Genomic DNA, 19,852 nt, shown 5'->3' with positions numbered 1-19,852 from the left:
AGCACAGACCGCACTCTTTCGGCCGTGCTCCTCCAGGAATGGCACGAACAGTTAAGGCCCATGGCTTATGCCTCCAGACTTTTAGATCCTGTGGAGCAGGGATTTTCGGCCTGTGAAAGGCACCTGCTCACAGTTTTCTGGGCAGTTCAGTATTTTTCCTACATAACCGGACTAAACCCCATCACAATCCTCACAGAACACACCCCCACCCAACTTTTACTTGACGGACGGCTTAAGGACGGTACAGTCAGCCAAATTAGAGCAGCTAGATGGACCGTTCTTTTGCAGGGACAGGACATCACTGTTAAAAGGACCAAGACCACACTTTCTTAGCCGATAACCTTCAGTACCCAGGCACCACCCATGAATGTGAAATCATCTCACCGCATCACAACACAGGCCCCTTTATTGTGAAAACATTCCCCAGAAAGATGGGTAGTTCACCCCAGAGCCCCCAGCCCACAGACACGTGCGAACCTTTAAGGATATATGTGGACGGTTCTTCCACTATATTAGAACGGAAGCGCATTACAGGATGCGGCATATATGTCGTGGACACACAGGGACGCGCCCGAGAAGAGATCTCCTTAAAGTTACCAGGACACTTGGGCGCGCAGGCGGCAGAACTAGCAGCCGTTGCGTACATTGTGTATCACTCAGATTCCTTCCCCAGCCCAGCAGACATATACTCGGACAGCCTCTATGTCTGCAACAGCCTTACAGAATTCCTACCCCTGTGGAAAGCAAGAGGATTTGTTTCCGCAGACGGAAAACCCCTCCCTTCAGCCCCATTGCTCCGCCACATTTTAGAGAAAGCACAGGACAGGACATTCGGAATTGTTAAAGTTCGCAGTCACCACCATTCCTCCCCCCCCCCCCCCCCGGAAATGTAAAGGCCGACGCACTGGCCAAAGCAGGTTCCAGGCACGGATATTTTTGGACACCCCCCGAAAGCGCACCAGTGAATGCAGTTCAGGTCTCGCAGACTAATATCGAGGATTTAGTGCAGGCCCAGAAGCAGGATAGCAATCTCGGGGAGATTTTGAAAGGACAATTTACAGCACCCTATGATAGATTTTAAAACGCACTGACCTCACATGACGGTGTAGTGTTAAAAGACACCCTTTATGTGGTTCCTGAACAGGACAGGAATCAACTGATTTGTTTGTTCCATGACAGTCATGGGCATCAGGGAATTGATCCCACTACAGCCCACCTCAGGCAGCTCTGTTGGTGGCCAAGTTTAAAAGAAGATGTAACGCACTACGTTGAGAATTGCCTTATCTGTGCCCAGAACAATCCGGACAGATACGCAAAGAAGGCTCAGCTTAGTCACACCCACCCCGTTAACGGCCCCTGGACTAACCTCCAGATCGATTTTATAGGACCATTTCCCCCTTGCAGGAATGGTTACAAATATGTATTAGTCGTCACAGACACTTTTACGAAATGGGTAGAGGCATTCCCATCCAGAATGAACACGGCAAAGACCCACCACATCTTTACGAGATGGGGACTCCCCCGCAGCATTGAATCCGACCAAGGTTCCCATTTTACGGGACGTGTCATGAAGAACGTCCTCATGATATTTGGCATTACCCAAAAATTCCCCATCGCGTACCACCCCCAGTGGTATCGTGGAGCACATGAATCGGACCCTAAAATCAACCCTCAGAAAAATGGTCCAACAAAACAACACCACTTGGGATTCAGTCCTCCCTTTTGCGCTGATTTTTTTGAGAAATACTATTTCAACATCCACAGGTTACACCCCACACACTCTCATGACCGGACGCCCCATAAAAGGCACAGAATTTTTATTAGGATTGGACTTGACCAGCCCCGAAGTGACGGCCCTCACACACAACAACGCAGTCAAACAGTTAGTGGAGAATGTGAAAACGGCTCAGCTCGCAGCCGCAGTAAGAATAGGCACACGGAAGAAACCGAGCAAGGCCTGTTCTGATAAGACAGTGGATGCGACTGAGTTTGAGGTAGGACAGCAGGTCATGCTCTCAATTTACAACCCCAGCACATTCCTGTCACCGAAGTATTCGGGCCCGTACTCCATTGCGGACAAAGTAAGCCCCTCAGTCTATAAAATTAAGTACCCCAACGGAAAGACTGCGTGGTTCCATATTAACCAGCTTAAGGCATATGGCCCACAGTCCAATCACGCACATAACGTCATGCTCGACGCAGCAGACCACGCCCCGCCCACAGCCAACGTATCCCTACCCTCCCCCACACGCCCACCACATCCACGGACTCGCCCTCTACTCCACCCCGACCTCTAGACTCCGCCCCGGAACGCCCACCGACTGTGACTCAGACAATAGCCACAGCACGCCTCCCTACTATCCCCAAGCAACAGGACCCACACCCAGTGAATATGACCACGATTCGAGTGATCCCTTCCTCATCACATTCCTCAACAAACACCACCGCCCTACGATGACGATTCCGGCCCCACAGAACTAGACACCACCTTTTGGCACCGCGATAACTCATACAGGCTCGTCCGGAACGACGAGATGGACCCCAAATCGCACCATGCAGCCCTATCAGCCCTAATACATTCGAGAGTATGGCATCCGGGAGAAGATGACGACTTTGAGTCTGACTCCCAAAGTGAGAACCCCTTTGCGACCCTGTTCGCAACTGATAACGGAGGTGTCTAGATGATGTTTTAAAAAGGGACCGCTTGGGAGAAACGGTGTCCTTTCTGATGGAACCTGCAGCATGTTGTTTAATGTTGTTTGTTACTGTTATTGTTAAGTGTTGTTTGTACGGCCACATGCCATATTTGTCTGCAGAAACCTATGAGAACTTGCCAGCACGCTCATCGGCAGAAACCGCTGAGAGCTTGCCAGACCCCCGTTCATAACTGCTCTTCTGGTTCAAAGGTAGAACCAATACGGCAACCCCCACGATGACTACATTTTTGCCCGTTCTTGTCGGTGGCTCAGGCAGTGGAGAAACGGCATTGGTCTCCGCCCTGCCTGAGGACCCCCCCTCTGGTCAGCTACGCTCGGGTAGAGCACACACGGCATCGGTCGCCGACCTACCCGGGGATTCCATCCAATTCTTACCCGTCTCGGCCCATATGCACCTCATTTCGGCACTCTTGGTTCAAAAAGTTTTTGCTTGTTTTCGGGCAACCCTTAGGTTGCCATCCCTATGCTATTTACATCCTCAAACATTTGAATGGTAAATCGCACAGCCTGCGAGACGGCTCACACTGTTTCAGTATTTTTAAGTGTGTCTTGTCCTGAATATTTCGGTTTAACAAAAAAAAATGAGGGAGTCACACCTGGTGACAAATTGTAAAGGGAGAATTGGCACTAAAGGACAGACCTACTAACGCACAAGATAGTAACAGACACAATGCTTGATCCATAGAACCCCAGAAGCTCCAGGAAAAGAGACGAAACGGAAAGGAAGAGAAGAGAACGAAGAAGAACAATGAGGACATCCTCCGTGTTGATCACCACCATTATAATGTGTATTTGGTTGCATGCGAACGCGAACCCCCTGACCCCAACCCCCCCCCCGGCCGATGTGTATTCGGTTGCGCGTGAACGTGAACCCCCTGACCCCAACACCCCCCCCCCCCCGGCCGTTAATGATTCACTTCCCCATAGCACCCAGAGCCCAGTAACAGGCAACACCACACCATCATGGTGTGATAAGCTCATAACATGGTACTCCCTTTCCTACGTAGTCAAATCCCTATTAGTGTTGGCGATATTCTGCAGCATCGTGCAGACTATCCGCATGAGGAAATGGCGAAGGAGAGCCTACCGCGCTAGCACCCCGGTATACAGAATGAGATCCCCTATTTTCAGTTTTCACCAGGCCCCCGAACCAGTTGATCTACAATAAAGACCATTTGTGTTGCATCTTTTGTAAATAAAGAAATGGAAATATTGTACACCCCTGTGCTTGACTGCCAAGCCAGGAAAAATGTAAATGCTGCTATTATTTTGTATTGTTTAGGAAGTTAATATGACTGAATGTTTAGTGTGTAGTTTATTGAAGACAGTTAGAGGTACCGTTTTTTAAAATTTTGTAATGCATGTCCCTGTTTCTGACATAGCGCCACTTAGAATGTTAGTTAAAAATTTTCATTGCATAGTTATAGTCAGTGTAGAGGCCATGGAAGAGTGCTCGCCGGGTCAGGGAATGAAGACAACGCAGTTATGTGATCCTTCACGCTTCACATTAGGGATCACAAGGATGGTGTGTAGCCACCTGGGTTGGCCACTTCCCGACTTAAAATGGAGAACTGCAAAGCTGGAAGGGAAATTCAGCCAACACATGCAAAGACTAGCAAGTACAGAAATCATGTGTATTGAAACCTGTAAAAAAGACAGACAGCACTGAAACCAGCAGCCATCTGCATAGTAATGAGCGATTCCAATGCACAATTGCAACACTTAAGGTGTATAAGAACAAGCCAGACTCCTCGGCGCCAGCAGGAGCCAAGACAAAGGAAGGCCAACGGACATTTAGGGATCGCTCAGCGATCAGGGAACAACTCCAGTATTGGAGAAATCGATCCAAATGATCGGAACGCAGTCCAATCATTTAGAACCAGGTACGGGGTCCGCCCCGAAGGGCGGGAAGCCCCTGGGGACTATAAAGTAAAGCCCCCAAGTTCAAATCGTCCTTCTTTGGCAGGGTCACTCAGCAACTTGAATCAACCCGTGAGAGTGACCTGTCCAAGCTGCCGCATCAACCAAGTAAGTCTCCAGTCAACGCTCGCTACGAGATAGGCGCTCCTACCTACAAGTCCATACCAGCTTTTGAATCCTGCAGACTCAGGACCTGAACGAAATGCCATTTGTTCCCCTGACCTGGTGGGCCAATTCCGCAGCTAAGTATAGGCCTTTTAGTGATAGGAATAGTCTAGAAAGTAGAGTTTATGCATGAGTAGTGATTTACTGTGTATAATAAATGTGTTTTGATTTGAATCTTACTAATTGGTGTGTTGAGTTATTGATCAGTACTGGACCTTGAACCTCGTGGCGGTATCATAAGGATACCTGGCGACTCTAGAGCAAAGGTTAAACAAACAGAGCAAATTACGAATTAAGAGCCAACCAAAAGTTAGCAACAAACCTACCTGCATTCCGGTTAAAACAAAAACGGTACGAGGGGTAGGGCAGCAACCGCCAAAAAGATCACTTTACCTAGGCCCACTCCTCCGCCCTATCCCTCAACCCTGTGCATTGATTGTGGTCAATCCACCTAACCTGCCCAACTTTGGACTATGGGAGGAAACCGGAAAACCCGGAGGAAACTCCACGCAGACACTGGGAGAATGTGCAAACACCACGCAGACGGGGAGAACACACAAACTCCACACAATCAACCAATGCCGGAATCAAACCCAGATTCCCGCGTTGTGAGGCAGCAGTGCTAACCACTGTGCCATCATCTAGCCCTACATCCTGAATCTTTCATCAACGCTGACCCCAAATCCTGGATGATCTTCCCCATCCCCCCACACACCCGCCCAAACAAGATTCAAGAAGTACCTTCATGATGGGGACTGCAGAGGTTCAAGGAATCCCACTGCCACCTTTTGTTGGCAACTAAGGTGGCATAATTTGAGCAGGTTTTGCTAATTCTTCTGATATCCTAAGAATGAATTTAACAAAAAAAGTCATTCTTCCACTCTATGTTTTGAGGATCTTTCGAAGTGTAAACTAGCTTTTATATGTGCCTATTTCCTTCAAAACAATTTATTGTTTATGAAGTGCGAAGGCACATTTGAGAGATGTCATGAGATAAAACCTTGATGCAAGCTTGTCTTTCTTCCATCAAATAAATTTACTTTCTTTCCGTTACTTTTCAGAGCTGCCAGAAAACTGGACTGATACAAAGGAATCCTTGCAAGAAGGGATGGTCTTTCACCTCAAGTACCTTGGTGTGACTGTAGTGGACCAGCCAAAAGGAGAAGGAATGGCAGCTGCAGCCATTAGACGGATAATTACTGTGGTAACTGTTTTATTTTATAAACTTTGGTGAATGCTAATTGCCTGCAACCTGGTGGCAATATTTTTGTTGTGACATGCAATTAATTGGGGAAATTCATAATTACATTAATTCTTGCATCATTGAAGCAACGTCCACATGAAAATAAAAGCTGGGTGGCATTCGCCATTGACTGCCAGAAGAAATACAGCTTTACCAAGGTCTTTGGCTACAGCAAGAACATACCACTGTTGCTGCAGTATGGTTCAAAATCAGAAGCATCAGTGAAACCTAGCAGTGAGGTGCTGATGAGGTCATCCCCTCAATGACCATAAATTGAAGACTTGGCCCTGTTTCGAAACATTTATTATGATAAATGTTTCGAAACATGTTGAGCACTTTTCAATATTTTTAAATGCTTTTAGAAACTTTAAAAACATTTACTTCAATAAGCTTTGAATGCCCAGTTACTGTCCTCGGCGAACATTTGGGCAAAGTAGATGGTTTTCACGGGAGTTGCAAACCCATAGTAGACCTTAGTGTTTTTTTCAGTATTTCAAGTGCAATCTGGAAAAAGAGCAAGTTCTGTTTCCATAAAATAAATTCAGACCTCATTTCACATGAGTAACACACAAATCTCCCTCCCTCTGTCTGCTAGTCAGGGCCTACATTGAAACTGTCCAGAGTGATTTGGGAGAAGTTTCACCCCCACTCTTCCCAAGCGCCCCCCCCCCCCCCCCATTCCCACTCCACAAACACGTGGAGAAAGGATATGCAAAAACGAGGATTAATAATTCTTATTAGGATTCTTATTAAAATAATGAAGAGGGAGAAATAATATGAGTAAACTGACAAGAAATATATGAGTCAAAGGTTCTTTGTGAATATTAAGAGAAAGAGATTAGCTAAAGCAAATGTTGTTCTCAAAGCGGATGAGACTGAGGAATTAATAATGAGGAAGCGAATGGCAGAGACTTGTATTCTGCATCTTTCTTCACAAAGCGCATCCCAATAATAATAGACAATCAAAGGACAAAAGAGAGGGAGGAACTTATAACAATCACTGGAGAAAAAGTACTCTGAAAACTAATGTGACTAAAAGCTTAAAAGTCCCCTGGATTTGATGACCTGCATCCGAGGTATTTAAAAGTGCTGCAGAGATAGTGGATACGATAGTTGTTATCTTCCAAAATTCCCAAGGTTCTGGTCAGGTCCCAGAAAATTGGAAAACCACAATTGTAGCACTCCCTGCTCAAGAAAGGAGGGCAACAGAAATCAGGGAACTATAGGGCAGTTAACATAACATTGCTATTGGAATCCATTATTAAGGAAGTAGTAGTAACACAATAAGTCAGTGTGGTTTTATGAAAGGGAAGTTGTTTTGACAAATTTATTAGAATTCTTTGAGGCTGCAACAAGCTCTGTGGACAAAGGGGAATCAGTAGAAGTCTCATTTGGATTTCCAAAAGACATTCGATAAGGTGCCACATAAACAATGACTACACATGGTAAGAGCTCATGGTGTGTTAACATATTAGCAAAGAGAGAGGATTGGCTAACTTAAGAGGCAACAGAGAGGTAAATGGGTCATTTTCAGGTTGGCAGACTATAACTAGTGGAGAGCCATGCCGATCAGTGCTGGGACCTGAACTATTTACCATCCATACGAATGACTTGGATGAAGGGTCAGAGTGTTTGGCAGTTAAATCTGCTGATGATACAAAGGAAGGAAAGCAAGCCGTGAATACCGATGAGAATATGAAGTTTGCAAAGGGATAACGAAAGATTGCGAGAGCAAATATTTGTCAGCTAAAGTATAATGTAAGAAGAATGAACAGAAAAGCATATGTAAATGACTAGAGACTGCCAAATGCTGCAGTGCAAAGTGATCTGGATGTCCTGGTACATGAATCCCAAAAAGGTAGCATGCAGGTACAGCAAGTAATTAGGAATGCAAGTGGAATGTTAGCATTTACTGGAAGGGAGATGGGAAGTCTTGCTACAATTGTACATGGTTTTGGTGAGACCACACCTAGGTTACTGTGCATAGTTTAGGTTACCTTATTTAAGGAGGGATATACTTGTATAGGAGTCAGTTGAGATGAGATTTACCTGGTTGATTCCTGGGATTAAAAGGTTGCCTTAAAGAAAGTTTGAGTCATTGTGCTTAAAGTCACTGGAGTTTCAAAGGATATATTGAAACTTAGTAAAGGATCTTGAAAGCGTAGATGCTGAGAGGGTGTATACCTTTGTGGGGGAATCTAGAGCTAGTGGATACAGTTTAAAGATGTAAAGATCTCCCAATTAAGATGTAAATAAGGACCAATTTCTTCTGAGGGTTGCTAGTCTTTGGAATTCTCTACTCCAGCGAGCAGTGGATGCTGGGTCATGATATATTCATGGTTGAGATGGATAGATTTATATTGAAAAACGGAAAAAAACATAAACTAGATGTGCATTAACTAAGATGGTGGCTTTACACCATATCACTACTTTAAGCAATTCCAGATAATCTTAGCTCTAGTACCTTCAGAGCTGAGTCTTCCGAATCTTTTCCATAACCCCCTATATCTTTTAAGATCCATACAAAATCCAGCACCTTTTACCCCACAGCACCTTCACATCTGTTGGGGTTGCTTCTGAAGTTAACCAGCAGATTGCTTTTCAAATCTGGCTCCCTTCGCATGCTGCTTGCTGGGAGTTAAACAGCTATTCCTGCTGTTGGCTGAAATCAAGTGGGGAAAAGCCCTCCTGCATAGGTTTCAGTATCGCCTTTTAATACTTTTTTTCCCCATTGATATCTCTATATTTAATTACCTTCAACTCTTGATTTTGGCACTTAGAGTTGAAAAGAAAAGTAAATCCCTTCATCACTTTCCCTGCGACACCTTTCCTTCACACCTTCATATCTTATCCGTTGAATTCTAACATCCTATTTAGATCAATTCATGTTTTATACCCATTCTTACTAGATTGCGCTTAGGTATGCATCTGTTTGCAGTGTTGCTAGGCACATTGACATCTCAAATGCACGGGTTAGACTCAGACAGTCACTCTGTCCCCATATTCCCATAGGTTATAATCTATAACCAGATGATTATTACCAGAAGATATTCCAATTTTTTGGATTTCCCTAATATGTTTTCAGGACACTTATTGAATGTGGGAGCAAGCTTGAGGGACCAAATGACTGATTCCTATTTGTGATGCCACTGAAGACCTCAGTATCAGTGAATGCCTTCTCAGTGCTATTTGGACCACAAAATCCAAGCATTGGATCTGACTCTCCCCTCCGATGTAAATCACACTGCAATATGTACAAATGAACATTATCATAATGTTTAGAATTAAAGTTTGAACAGACCCAAATGCCGCTTTGAAGTGTTCAGAACATGAGAAAATAATTAATTGAGAAAATAGTTAGTTGTCCCCTCAGTTTCCCTAACATTCAAATTTTGTTTATTCTTATTACACAACTGACACATATGTCCTTTTGAGGAAGAAAAAGACAGTGGAAAAAAATTAAGTGATTTGTTTTTAGAAGGACGTCCTTTATTAAGTACATAATAAACATCTGCTGGGGTCCTTCCGGTTCAGCTCCCTTGGCCACACAGCTGCTTCATGATGCAGAGCTAGGCCAGCAGCATGGGTTCAATTCCCATACCGACTGAGGTTATTCATGAAGGCCCCGCCTTCTCAACCTTGCCCCTCACCTGAGGTGTAGTGATCCTCAAGTTAAACCACCACCGGTCAGCTCTACCTCTCAAAGGGGAAAGGAGCCTATGGTCATCTGGGACTGTGGTGACTTTACCACATCTGCTCCGCTTGTCATCCACTTCCACTGATAGCGTTGTATATAATTTAATGATAACTGATGCTTATTGGTGAATTATATTTTGGTTCCAGGCACTCTTTTGAACTACTGTTCACATTGCCCATATATTTCAAAGATTTCTTTCCGTGCATTATGTCACCTAGTTCCATCAAGTCATGCAATTTCAATCTATAATTCTTTGTTTTTTTTAGCTTTGTTCACGATTGTCTTTTTAAAAAACAGTCAGCTTTTACTAAATGTAAAATACATCCAGCTATAATGAGCCATGAGGCAATCATTTTCAAACAATGTTTCTCTGTCGCTAATTTGCATGGAAACTGCTAGATTGTCATGTGACATTCAACATCAGTGTGCTTGTTTAACTTTGCTTCAACATGAATGGTTTATGCTGCCAAAATATAATTTTGAATTCACTACTTTGAAAAGTAAAATCTGTTTTCCACTGAATTAGCTTTTTTTAATCCAGTTTGCAACATGCAAAATTTATAATTATAAGTTGATGTACAAAAAATAGATCCAGCACAACCATTACATTTTTGCTACCAGTGCCTTTCTAATGGTGGAAGTGCTCCTGAGCAGGTTCAGGGGCTGTCTATATCGGTCCAGAATGAAAATGTACATAACTTCTGGGCCATCAACCAAAATTGTTCAATTACAGCTCCCTGCCACTTTACGGAGGGACCTGGTGTGACCATCAGCATGGTCTCCTCTGGAACCCATTGAGGTACACATCAACTTTCTGTTTAGCGTAAGTGTTGGAACTTGTGGCGCCACTGAAGCCCTCGGTATCAGTGAATACTTTCTCACTCGGTGCTATTTGGACCACAGAATCTGAGCATTCGATCTGACTCTCCCCTCTGATATAAATCATACTATAATACATACAATTTAACATGATCTTAAAGTTTGAACAGTACCAAATACCATTTTGAAGTGTTTATAACACGAGAAAATAGTTGGTTGTCCCCTCAGTTTCTCTAAGATTAGAATTTCACTCAAAGTCAGAGCTGGTTAGCAGAGCTCTGCTCTCCTGTTGAAGTATATGAGTATATAACCCTGATTCAGTATAGAGCAACACAGGAGTACAATATAATATATATTGTGCTGAACGCTCAAACTGCCCTTGAATTGTAATTGTGATAAACCAGAATGTGCAATACACCCATGCTTTGCATAAATTTAATGCTGGCATAAGTCTAATATATTTATAGGCAGGGGGGTCATATACATAAACTTTTGGAATTCTGGTATGCTAACCCTATATTGACTCTCGTCATCATTCTTTTATTGACTATATGCCGACCATTAGATTTTTCACTCTTTCAGCATTTCTGACTACTGTTTGCTGACAGAAACCAGTGCAGGGTTTAAACTTGTAAAGATGCCTCAAGATTGCCTTTGAGTTTACTAGATGCCACTGTCCTGCAGTCACATTCAAAGGTTAAGTGCATTTATTGGAGCAGTGTGTTTTTTGTTGCCGTTGGCCTATTGCCCATAGTTTTGTCAAAACCATATTTGACAGCTTAAGTGCAAATCCATTGTCTCCAATCTGGCAATTCAAAAAATCAGACATTTTTATAAGTTGCCATAAATCAATTTTAATTGTTATTAAATGAGTAAAATAACAATTTGGCTAGGTGCTGCACTGACGTGGTGGTGCACTGGGCTAGTTATCAGCTTTGTGTGCTGGTCATTTCCTGGCTCCATGTGGTCCATGTGACTCGTGACCCAGTTTGGCCCAATTTCATGTGTATCCTAATAAATGAAAATAGGCTCAGAATTTTTTTCCCCTGAGAAAACTGACAAGGTGCAATATCCTGCATGGGCTCAGTCCTGAAGTTGCCGGCCTCGAGGCACGTACCTATACCATTTCTGTTCTTTCAGCACGAGTTCATCTATTTCTTTGTGAATACTGATTCTGAAGTAAATGTTGGCCAGAAGTGACATGAATGGAAATGAGAACCACTTCAACTGAGATTGGGATGCAACTGAGAGTGGGATGCAGAGTTGTAGAATTCTAAATGAGGCAATGTGTTGAATTTTAATTTGCCAGAAATAATAATTCAAACTTTTGTCAAGATGCTGTGTTAACTGAATGGACACATATTTTCCTGTCTCACCTCCACTGTCTTTGACAAAGATTTTGCCTGCCTGTTTACTCCACACGCCTTGCCCATAAAAAGCCTCTCCAACATGTTTTATATCCATTGCTGTTCACATCTAGAAAGAGAAAGCCTGCAAGAACTCTGCCAAGTGCCTGGGATAAACAGCTCTCTGGCACAATGGGATGTTTCAGTTATCGACAAACAGCTCAAACTACGCAATCTGTGGAGAAACCATGGCATGGATGCACTATTTGTAAAAATAACATTTAATTTTTTTTCTAACTCTTTCTGTTGTTTGATAAGTTTACTTGTTTGTCTGTAAGTCACATAAGTGTATATTTGGAAAGCTTTCGATTATAGCCTAAGTGGATGCGAAATAAAATCTGACATGGTATATTATTGCACATTTTCCGAATTCAGAGCCATTGTTTCATGGTGGTTTACATTGCAGACATACCTGTACTATTTTGTTTTGGTCCCGTTTTCTGCTCCAGCCAATTGCTTGGTCCCCTCCTGTTTCTCATCCACATGCTGCCTCTCGGCAACATGACCTGAAAACCTATCAGGTTCCACATATACTCGGGCAACACATGATACTGACTTACCGCCACCTCCCTTGATCCCTCCATTGCTACTGATTATCATTCCACTTGTCGGACCTCTGCCACTGGATAAAGATATATTTTCCTTCAGCTGAATATTGGGAAAGCCTGAAGCCCCGTCACAGTTTTCATTCCCTAGTCATTAATTCCACACCTTTTCCTGACCACTGTGTGAGGCTGAAGTAGACCGTTCACAATCGTTGCACCCTCTTTGATCCCGAGATGAGCTTGCAAATCCATATTGGTTTCAATATTAAGACTTGTAATGTTACAAAGGTGAAAGCAAGTGCAGGTTTCTGCTCCACTTCCAATTCATTAATTGCTGAGACCCTCATCCTTGCCTTTTTTACTTATGGACTTGACTATATGTTCTAATACTCCCCTTGCTGGCCTATTATCTTCTACCCTTCATAAGCTTGAGCTCATCTAAAACTCTGCAACCCACATTCCAACTCGCACCAAGTCCTGTTTACCCTTGTTCTTGCAGACCTAAATTGATTTCTGGTCCAGCAGCAACTTGATTTTTAAATTTTCATCCTTGATTTAAATTTTGTCAGTAGACTTTCTCCTCCCCCAGCCCTATAAACTCCTCAAGGAGCCGCTGCTGCCTGAGTTTCTGAAGAAGGCTCCAACACAATACACCACAAACTTCACCATGGATAGATAGGGCAAGGACGCAGGTCTCAAATCTATCCCAACAGGAACAGGGATTGAACCCTGTGCTTCTGGCAGTAATCTGATCCACACCAACCGTCTAAGTCAAGCAAAGACTCCTCAGTTGCTATGGCAACATATACATGTGCATACATGTTGTAGCTGGAGTTATGGATAGTGATGGTAGAGAATCCAATTTCTTTCCATCATGTGACTGTCCAGGAATCACTCTCACTCTTACCACCTGCATTGACGTATGTTGGAAGGATTTACAAGTTGATGTTACAAATGCATCAGGGTTTGGAGTGGGACTTGAACTCGGAGATTCTGTCCCAGATGCAAGGATGCTATCAATGTGCCACCGGATCTCCTCTTCCTCTAGCCTTAGAGCTGTGCAAAATATATTCATTGTTCCAATTCTGGCTAGTTAATATCCCAGATTTAATTGCTCCACAATTGGCTCTGGTGCCGTCAGCTGAGTAGGCCTTAAATTCTGGAGTTCTCCATTTTCCCCTCTACCCCTACCAAACTCTCACTCTCGCTCTCTCGCTCTCTCTCATTTAATATGTTGCTTTAAACCTACTTCTCTTGCCAAGCTTTCAGTCACTTGCCCTAATATCTCATGGTTTATTGTCTGATAATATATCTGTGAAGTACCTTGGAATGTTTTACTACATTAAAGGTGCTAAATAAATCCATGTTGGTGATGATTCTCTTGCAAAAAATCCATTAGTGTCAGCTCTCCTTTGTTATACCACCTAAATGGCCAATATTCATGCATGACCCCCTTTGATTAAGACTGCAGGTGAACATGGGCAAGTTGGGGGTAAGTGCGCAGATGCATGACAAATGCATTTTACTATAGATACATGCCGAAGTATAGTGCATTTAAGCAAAATGAAAGGAAATATGTTCAATGATGAAGTTATTGCTTAAGCAGAGAAACAGGAAAGTCTATAGATACAGAACTACATATCTCTGGGAATGGGAATAGAATATGACATATAAAAGACCAATGGAATTTTAAGCTTTACGTACAAGGATGTTAAATGAGAATAGCAAGAGAATGAAGTTGAATCTAAAACGCATTGAATAGGACACATTTGGAGTATCGTGTGCAGTTTGGAGTATCCATTATATATGCAGGATATGATAGCCATGGGAATTGAGCAATGAAGATTATTGGAAAATTGTGCAATGCAGATTACTGGGAAATCAATTGAAAAGCTTTGAGTTGTGACATGTCTAAAATCTGGTGGAGCCACAGAAAATACCCTTCAGCTGTATTTTCATTTTACTTTTCCCACTTCAAATATTGCTTAATATACCGGCGAGGGCTGTCTTTAAGGAGGGAATCTTTCCATGAATCACTTTTTAGCAAAAATGTGTTGTCTTTGTGTTTTGGCATTTGCTTTTGACTGTTTTATCTTTGTTAGGTTTTAGCAGTGACATACTGTATGTACAGATTCTTACTGTGTTTATTTCTTCCCCTTGCTCTCTCCCTTCTCCCAGCCATCCTTGTGACTTGATATTTCATTCCCCTCATTGGTTTTCTGTGAAGCGCCTTGGGACGTTTTATATATTAAAGAAAGTGAATGCAAGCTGCTGTAATATGATCTAAGACTGCATTCCACTTTGCCTCCCAACCTGGAGCTTCCAACCGTTGTTGGAAATTGACATTTTGAGTGGTTCTCTAAAAAACTTGTTTAGTTTAATACCAGGTGTTTATTATGCTTCTTGCATTTTATTTTGGGTAGATGTCACACTTGCTGCTGCTGTTGTAGGACTTTAGATCATATGGTATTTTCTCATGCCCTAAAATGACAAACTGTTGAAAATCTTTATTAGTGTCACTAGTGGCTTACACTAACACTGCAATGAAGTTACTGTGAAAAGCCCCTAGTCCCCACACTCCAGCGCCCGTTCGGGTTCACTGAGGGAGAATTCAGAATGTCCAATTCACCTAACAAGCACGTCTTTCGGGACTTGTGGGAGGAAACCGGAAAACCCAGAGGAAACTCATGCAGACTCCACACAGACCGTGACCCAAGCTGGGAATCGAACCTGGGTCCCTGGAGCTGTGAAGCAACACTGTGCTACCGTGTGGTACTTCTGGGATCTACATATCCAAGCAAGCTCCACATTGTCTTTCTGTTCTCATAAGCCCCACAATAGAATCTAATTTGTTATGGTGTCCCAAAAATGTTCAGACAACTTCATCATTTTTTACAGCACAGAAACAGGCCTTTGGCAAACCGATCCATACCAGTGGTTATTTTTAAATATTTATTATTTCATGGGATGTAGGTGTTGATGGCAAAGCCAGCATTTATTGCCATCCCTAATTGCACTTGAACTGAGTGGTTTGCTCGGCCATCTGAGGGCAGTTGAGTCAAGCATGTTTCTGTGGGTCTAGAGTCCCATGTAGGCCAGACCAGGTAAGTTTGGCAGATTTCCTTCCCTAAAGGACATTAGTGAACCAGACAAGCTTTTTCATCCTAACAAAACCTAACCAAGGTAATACAATCAAAAGCAAATGCTAAAACATTTGTTTTAAAAACAACACATTTTTATTAAAATGTGATTGATAGAAAGATTCCCTTCTTAGGAACAATGATAATAGTTTCATGTTAACCTTTACTGAGACTAGCTTTCAATTCCAGATTTTTTTCTATTAATTGAATTCCGATTCCAGTGGCTGCCATGGTGGAATTTGAACTTGTGCTCCCAGAACATCAGGACTGGGCCTCCAGTGACATTACCACTGTGCCACCATCTCCCTATTTGTGCTCTACACAAATCCCCGCCCACCCTGCTTCATCTAACTCCATCAACATATCCTTCCATTCCTTTCTTCCTAGTGTATTTTCGAGCTTTGTCTTGAATTCATCTCTGCCAGTCACCTCAACTACTCCTTGTGGTAGCAAATTCCATTCTCTAGGCGAAATAAATTAATCCTGAAGTCCCTATTGCATTTATTAGTAACATTCACGACCCACTATTAGTAACATTCACGACCCACTATTAGTAACATTCACGACCCACAAGTGCCAGGCAATGATAATCTCCAGCAACATAAAATATAACCATCGCCACTTGATATTCAATGACTACGAATTATTTGTTATTCCTTCACTGTTGCTGGGTCAATATCCTCAAACTCCCCATCTAACAGGACTCTGGATGTACCTGCACCACAGGACTGCAATGGTTCAAGAAGATAGCTCACCACCACCTTCACAACCGCAGTTAAGGGTGGGTAATAAATGCATCACAAACTTTTTTTTAAAAAAAATTATATCTTGTTATGGCCTCTAGTTCTTGTCTCATCCGCAGAAGGAAATATCTTCCCTATATCAATGTTATTAAACCCTATTGTAATCTTCTGGACCTTTTGTCAGATCACATAGGCCAGGGGCTGGCTACCCAATGGATTATAATACCCTTCTCCCCACCTCCTCTTCAAACCCATTCATATGAATAAAGCTTAAAGCATTTAACACTGCACCATATGTTAGATATTTGCCTTTCACCACTAGAATATGTTTTCAAACCCACTCTATCATATAGGATGAAACTTTCTCTTGCCTGCTGATTGAGGAAACAACATGAAATGACCAGAAAATGTGAGATTCAAATAAAAGCAAAATACTGTGGATGCTGGAAATCTGAAATAAAAACAGGAAATGCTGGATAAGCTCAGTAGTTCTGTAGAAGGGTCATTTGGATCTGAAACGTTAACTCTATTTCTCTTCACAGATGCTGCCAGACACGAGTTTATCCAGCATTTTCTGTTTTTATTGCAGGAAATATGTGGACAGTTGACCAAAACCTTGGTGAAAGAGACCCATCTTTAAGGAGCATCTTAAAAGGTTTTGAAGAGTGGTGGGGGTGCGTGGTGGTGGTGGAAGGTGAAAGAGAGAGAGGCAGAGAGGTTTCTGGAGGAAACTCCAGAACTTGCAGCCTAGGCAACTGAATGCATTATTGTCGATGGTGGAACAATTAAAATTGGGGATGCACTGGTATGGGAGGCAAGCTGAGATCTTGGAGGGCTATAGGAGGAGGTTAAAGAGGCACAGAGGAGCGAGGTCACAGAGGAAATTTCCGGACAAGGGTGAGAATTTTGAGTTTGAAATATTGCTGAACTTGACTACTACATTGTTAGCTAATGAAAGACTGGTTCCATCAAGCACCATATTTGCAACTTGATTATCGAGTCATAAGTGTAGTCAAAAGTTTCTTTGTTCCCAGATTCCCTCCATGGCCTCACCCTTCCCTATTGTTCTAACCTCCTCCAGTCCAAAAACCCTCAGAGATATTTGCTTGCCTCCAATTCTTATTTCCTCCGCATCCCCAATTTTAATTGCTGCAGCATTGGTGGCTATCCCTTCTGTTTCCCCAAGTTCTGAATTCCTTCCCTAAACCCCTCTCTGTTTACCTCATTCTCTCTTCCCTTAAAACCTGCTTCTTCGACCAAGCTTTAGGCCACCTCATCGTGTCACATTCTACTGCAGTACATCACAATTAAATGCCAGGCAACAATTTCTTGCACTGCTCCGTGTGCTTTTGTACAAAAATATAGCTTCCAAATAATATACAAAATTTTAACTCTGGGTATGTATAGTATGGTGCATATTAACTGGTCAGCCTAGTTACTTAACCTTTCAGTAGCTTGCCACTGTAATAGTAAAATAATTGCCATTTTTAACTTGATTGCTTTTTAGGCCAAAGCAAGTGGAAAGAAATTCCTCAAAGTTACCCTAACTGTTTCACCTCGGGGGATAATGTTACAAGACACAATAACCAATGAACTCGTAGAAAATGTCTCTATCTACAGGTATTGAGTTTAATCTAGCAGGCCGTGCTGCATCATTTGTTTTTTAATATAGTTTGCCTGTTATTTTTCTACCTTCCATTTTACCTTGATTGTAAAGGTTATCGTTGCTTTGTGTTAAGATATTTTGATTAACTGATTGTTTCTATTATTTATTGAACCTGGAATTGCTTAGGGGAAAGGACCAAATTTGCTTGGGATGGTGTTTCCCTATTGGCTTGTCTGCAACTCCCGAGGTTGAATATTTGCTACCAAAGTGGGCAGCTGGAGTTAGGTAATTTCCTGACTCTGCAGATCTGCATCAGGTTAAATTACCCAATTAGACCTGATTTTGGCTCTAGGTAGGTGTGATGGGGATAGAGTTGGGCTCATCAACCCAGAAGCGGTTCCTAGGTTGCCATTGGGGTGGGGGTGCTGAGTTGGGCTGGTTCGAAGGCCTGTCTTGGTTCTCTGGGAGTTCATCCCGGTTGTTTTAGAAACTGTTAGACTCCAGCCCTTTTCCCTCACCCCTTCCCATGTCAACTCATGTCCTCCACCTATCACCATGACACATTCACACAACACGTGCCCCTCATATGCCATGTCGCCACCCAACGCCATACCTACTTCACATTTCCATTGCCACCTCCATAACCGCTCACCCAGTATCCACCATGAGCAGATTTCAGAAGCCAAGTGGAGATCAAAACCAAACAATTCACATTTGATAGTGCAAAAGATTTCACTGCATGAAACACATCCACTGCTTTTATAAAAGCAAACTTCTATTCAGACGCACAGCAAAGACAATAAATTTTTTATGGCCTCATTAAACTATCAATCAAATTGTGAATCCGCAAAGATAATTGTACCTTTTGAAACTCCTACATCCATAATGACATAATAGCCCTTGGGGAATGTCAACAAATACCTTAATTGAAACTGCACAGTTATCTCTCACTAAGTTCAAAGAGTGGGGAATTTTTAAAAAAAATTAGATGATGACGCATAAACAGACCTTATCCACTCTTCGAACATGCTTACATCTATGGCTTAAATTTGTAACTTACACAACATGGGTTAAGTCACTTGGACCAGCCCAGGTGGAGTCTGTTTAGCTCAGCACTAATTTCAAATGGCCCTGTTGAGTTTGCAGGCTGTGCAAGTCACTACCTGCCTCATTCCCCTGAGATTCTCACCCATAGTTTATAAATATAGGTGTGTAAAAAATTTAAAAAGCTAAGAAGATTCTAGAGGAAAGCATGACAAAACAAGGGACCTTGCTTAAATATACCTCTGGGACCAAAAATATTGAAAATGCAAATCATAACTGAATTAAATGGAAATAGTTTTGACATGACAAGGAGACTTGGGGCGCAATTCTCTGGCCTCGTTGCGCTCTCGATCAAACATAACAAGGCCAGTGAATAGCCTGGGAGGCCAAAAACGAGATCCACGCTGGGCGCCAAACAGTTTGCAATGCAACTGGCCCGCTCCCAAAGGCGAAATTAGGATCTCGCCGTAATGTGACGAGAACCCAATTATCATCACTTAAGCCCCCATTTCTATGCAATTAACGAGAGCCATCCCACATCCAGCAGCCTCCCCAGCAAGTGGTTGCACTAGCGCCGATTAGTACTCCTTTGGAAAAATGGCTGAAGGGCTTCTGCGGGAGCTGAGGAGGTGAGTAGCCATCTTTGCTCACAGGCGGGCAGCATGTGGCGCAGTGGATAGCACTGGGACTACGGCGCTGAGGACCCGGTTCAAATCCCGGCCCTGGGTCACTGTCCGTGTGGAGTTTGCACATTCTCCCCCTGTGTCTGTGTGGGTTTCACCCCACAATACAAAGATGTGCAGGTTA

General features: G+C 42.9%; 1 protein-coding gene across 2 annotated transcripts in view; it reads left to right on the top strand.

Annotated features, from left to right (window-relative positions):
• Positions 1-19,852, top strand: part of LOC140410675 (low density lipoprotein receptor adapter protein 1-B-like) — a 165,982-nt gene that overhangs the window by 69,498 nt on the left and 76,632 nt on the right. For both annotated transcript variants that reach the window (XM_072499060.1, XM_072499059.1), the window contains exons 2-3: positions 5,864-6,006; positions 17,903-18,015. In XM_072499060.1, coding sequence (XP_072355161.1) covers positions 5,864-6,006; positions 17,903-18,015 — 256 coding nt within the window. The remainder of the gene's footprint in view (positions 1-5,863; positions 6,007-17,902; positions 18,016-19,852) is intronic.

Source organism: Scyliorhinus torazame, chromosome 4 (genome assembly GCF_047496885.1).
Source record: "Scyliorhinus torazame isolate Kashiwa2021f chromosome 4, sScyTor2.1, whole genome shotgun sequence".
In the NCBI taxonomy this organism is placed as follows: Eukaryota; Metazoa; Chordata; class Chondrichthyes; order Carcharhiniformes; family Scyliorhinidae; genus Scyliorhinus; species Scyliorhinus torazame.
The sequence above is the reverse complement of the archived record's forward strand: the minus strand, read 5'-3'. Positions and strand labels throughout refer to the sequence as shown.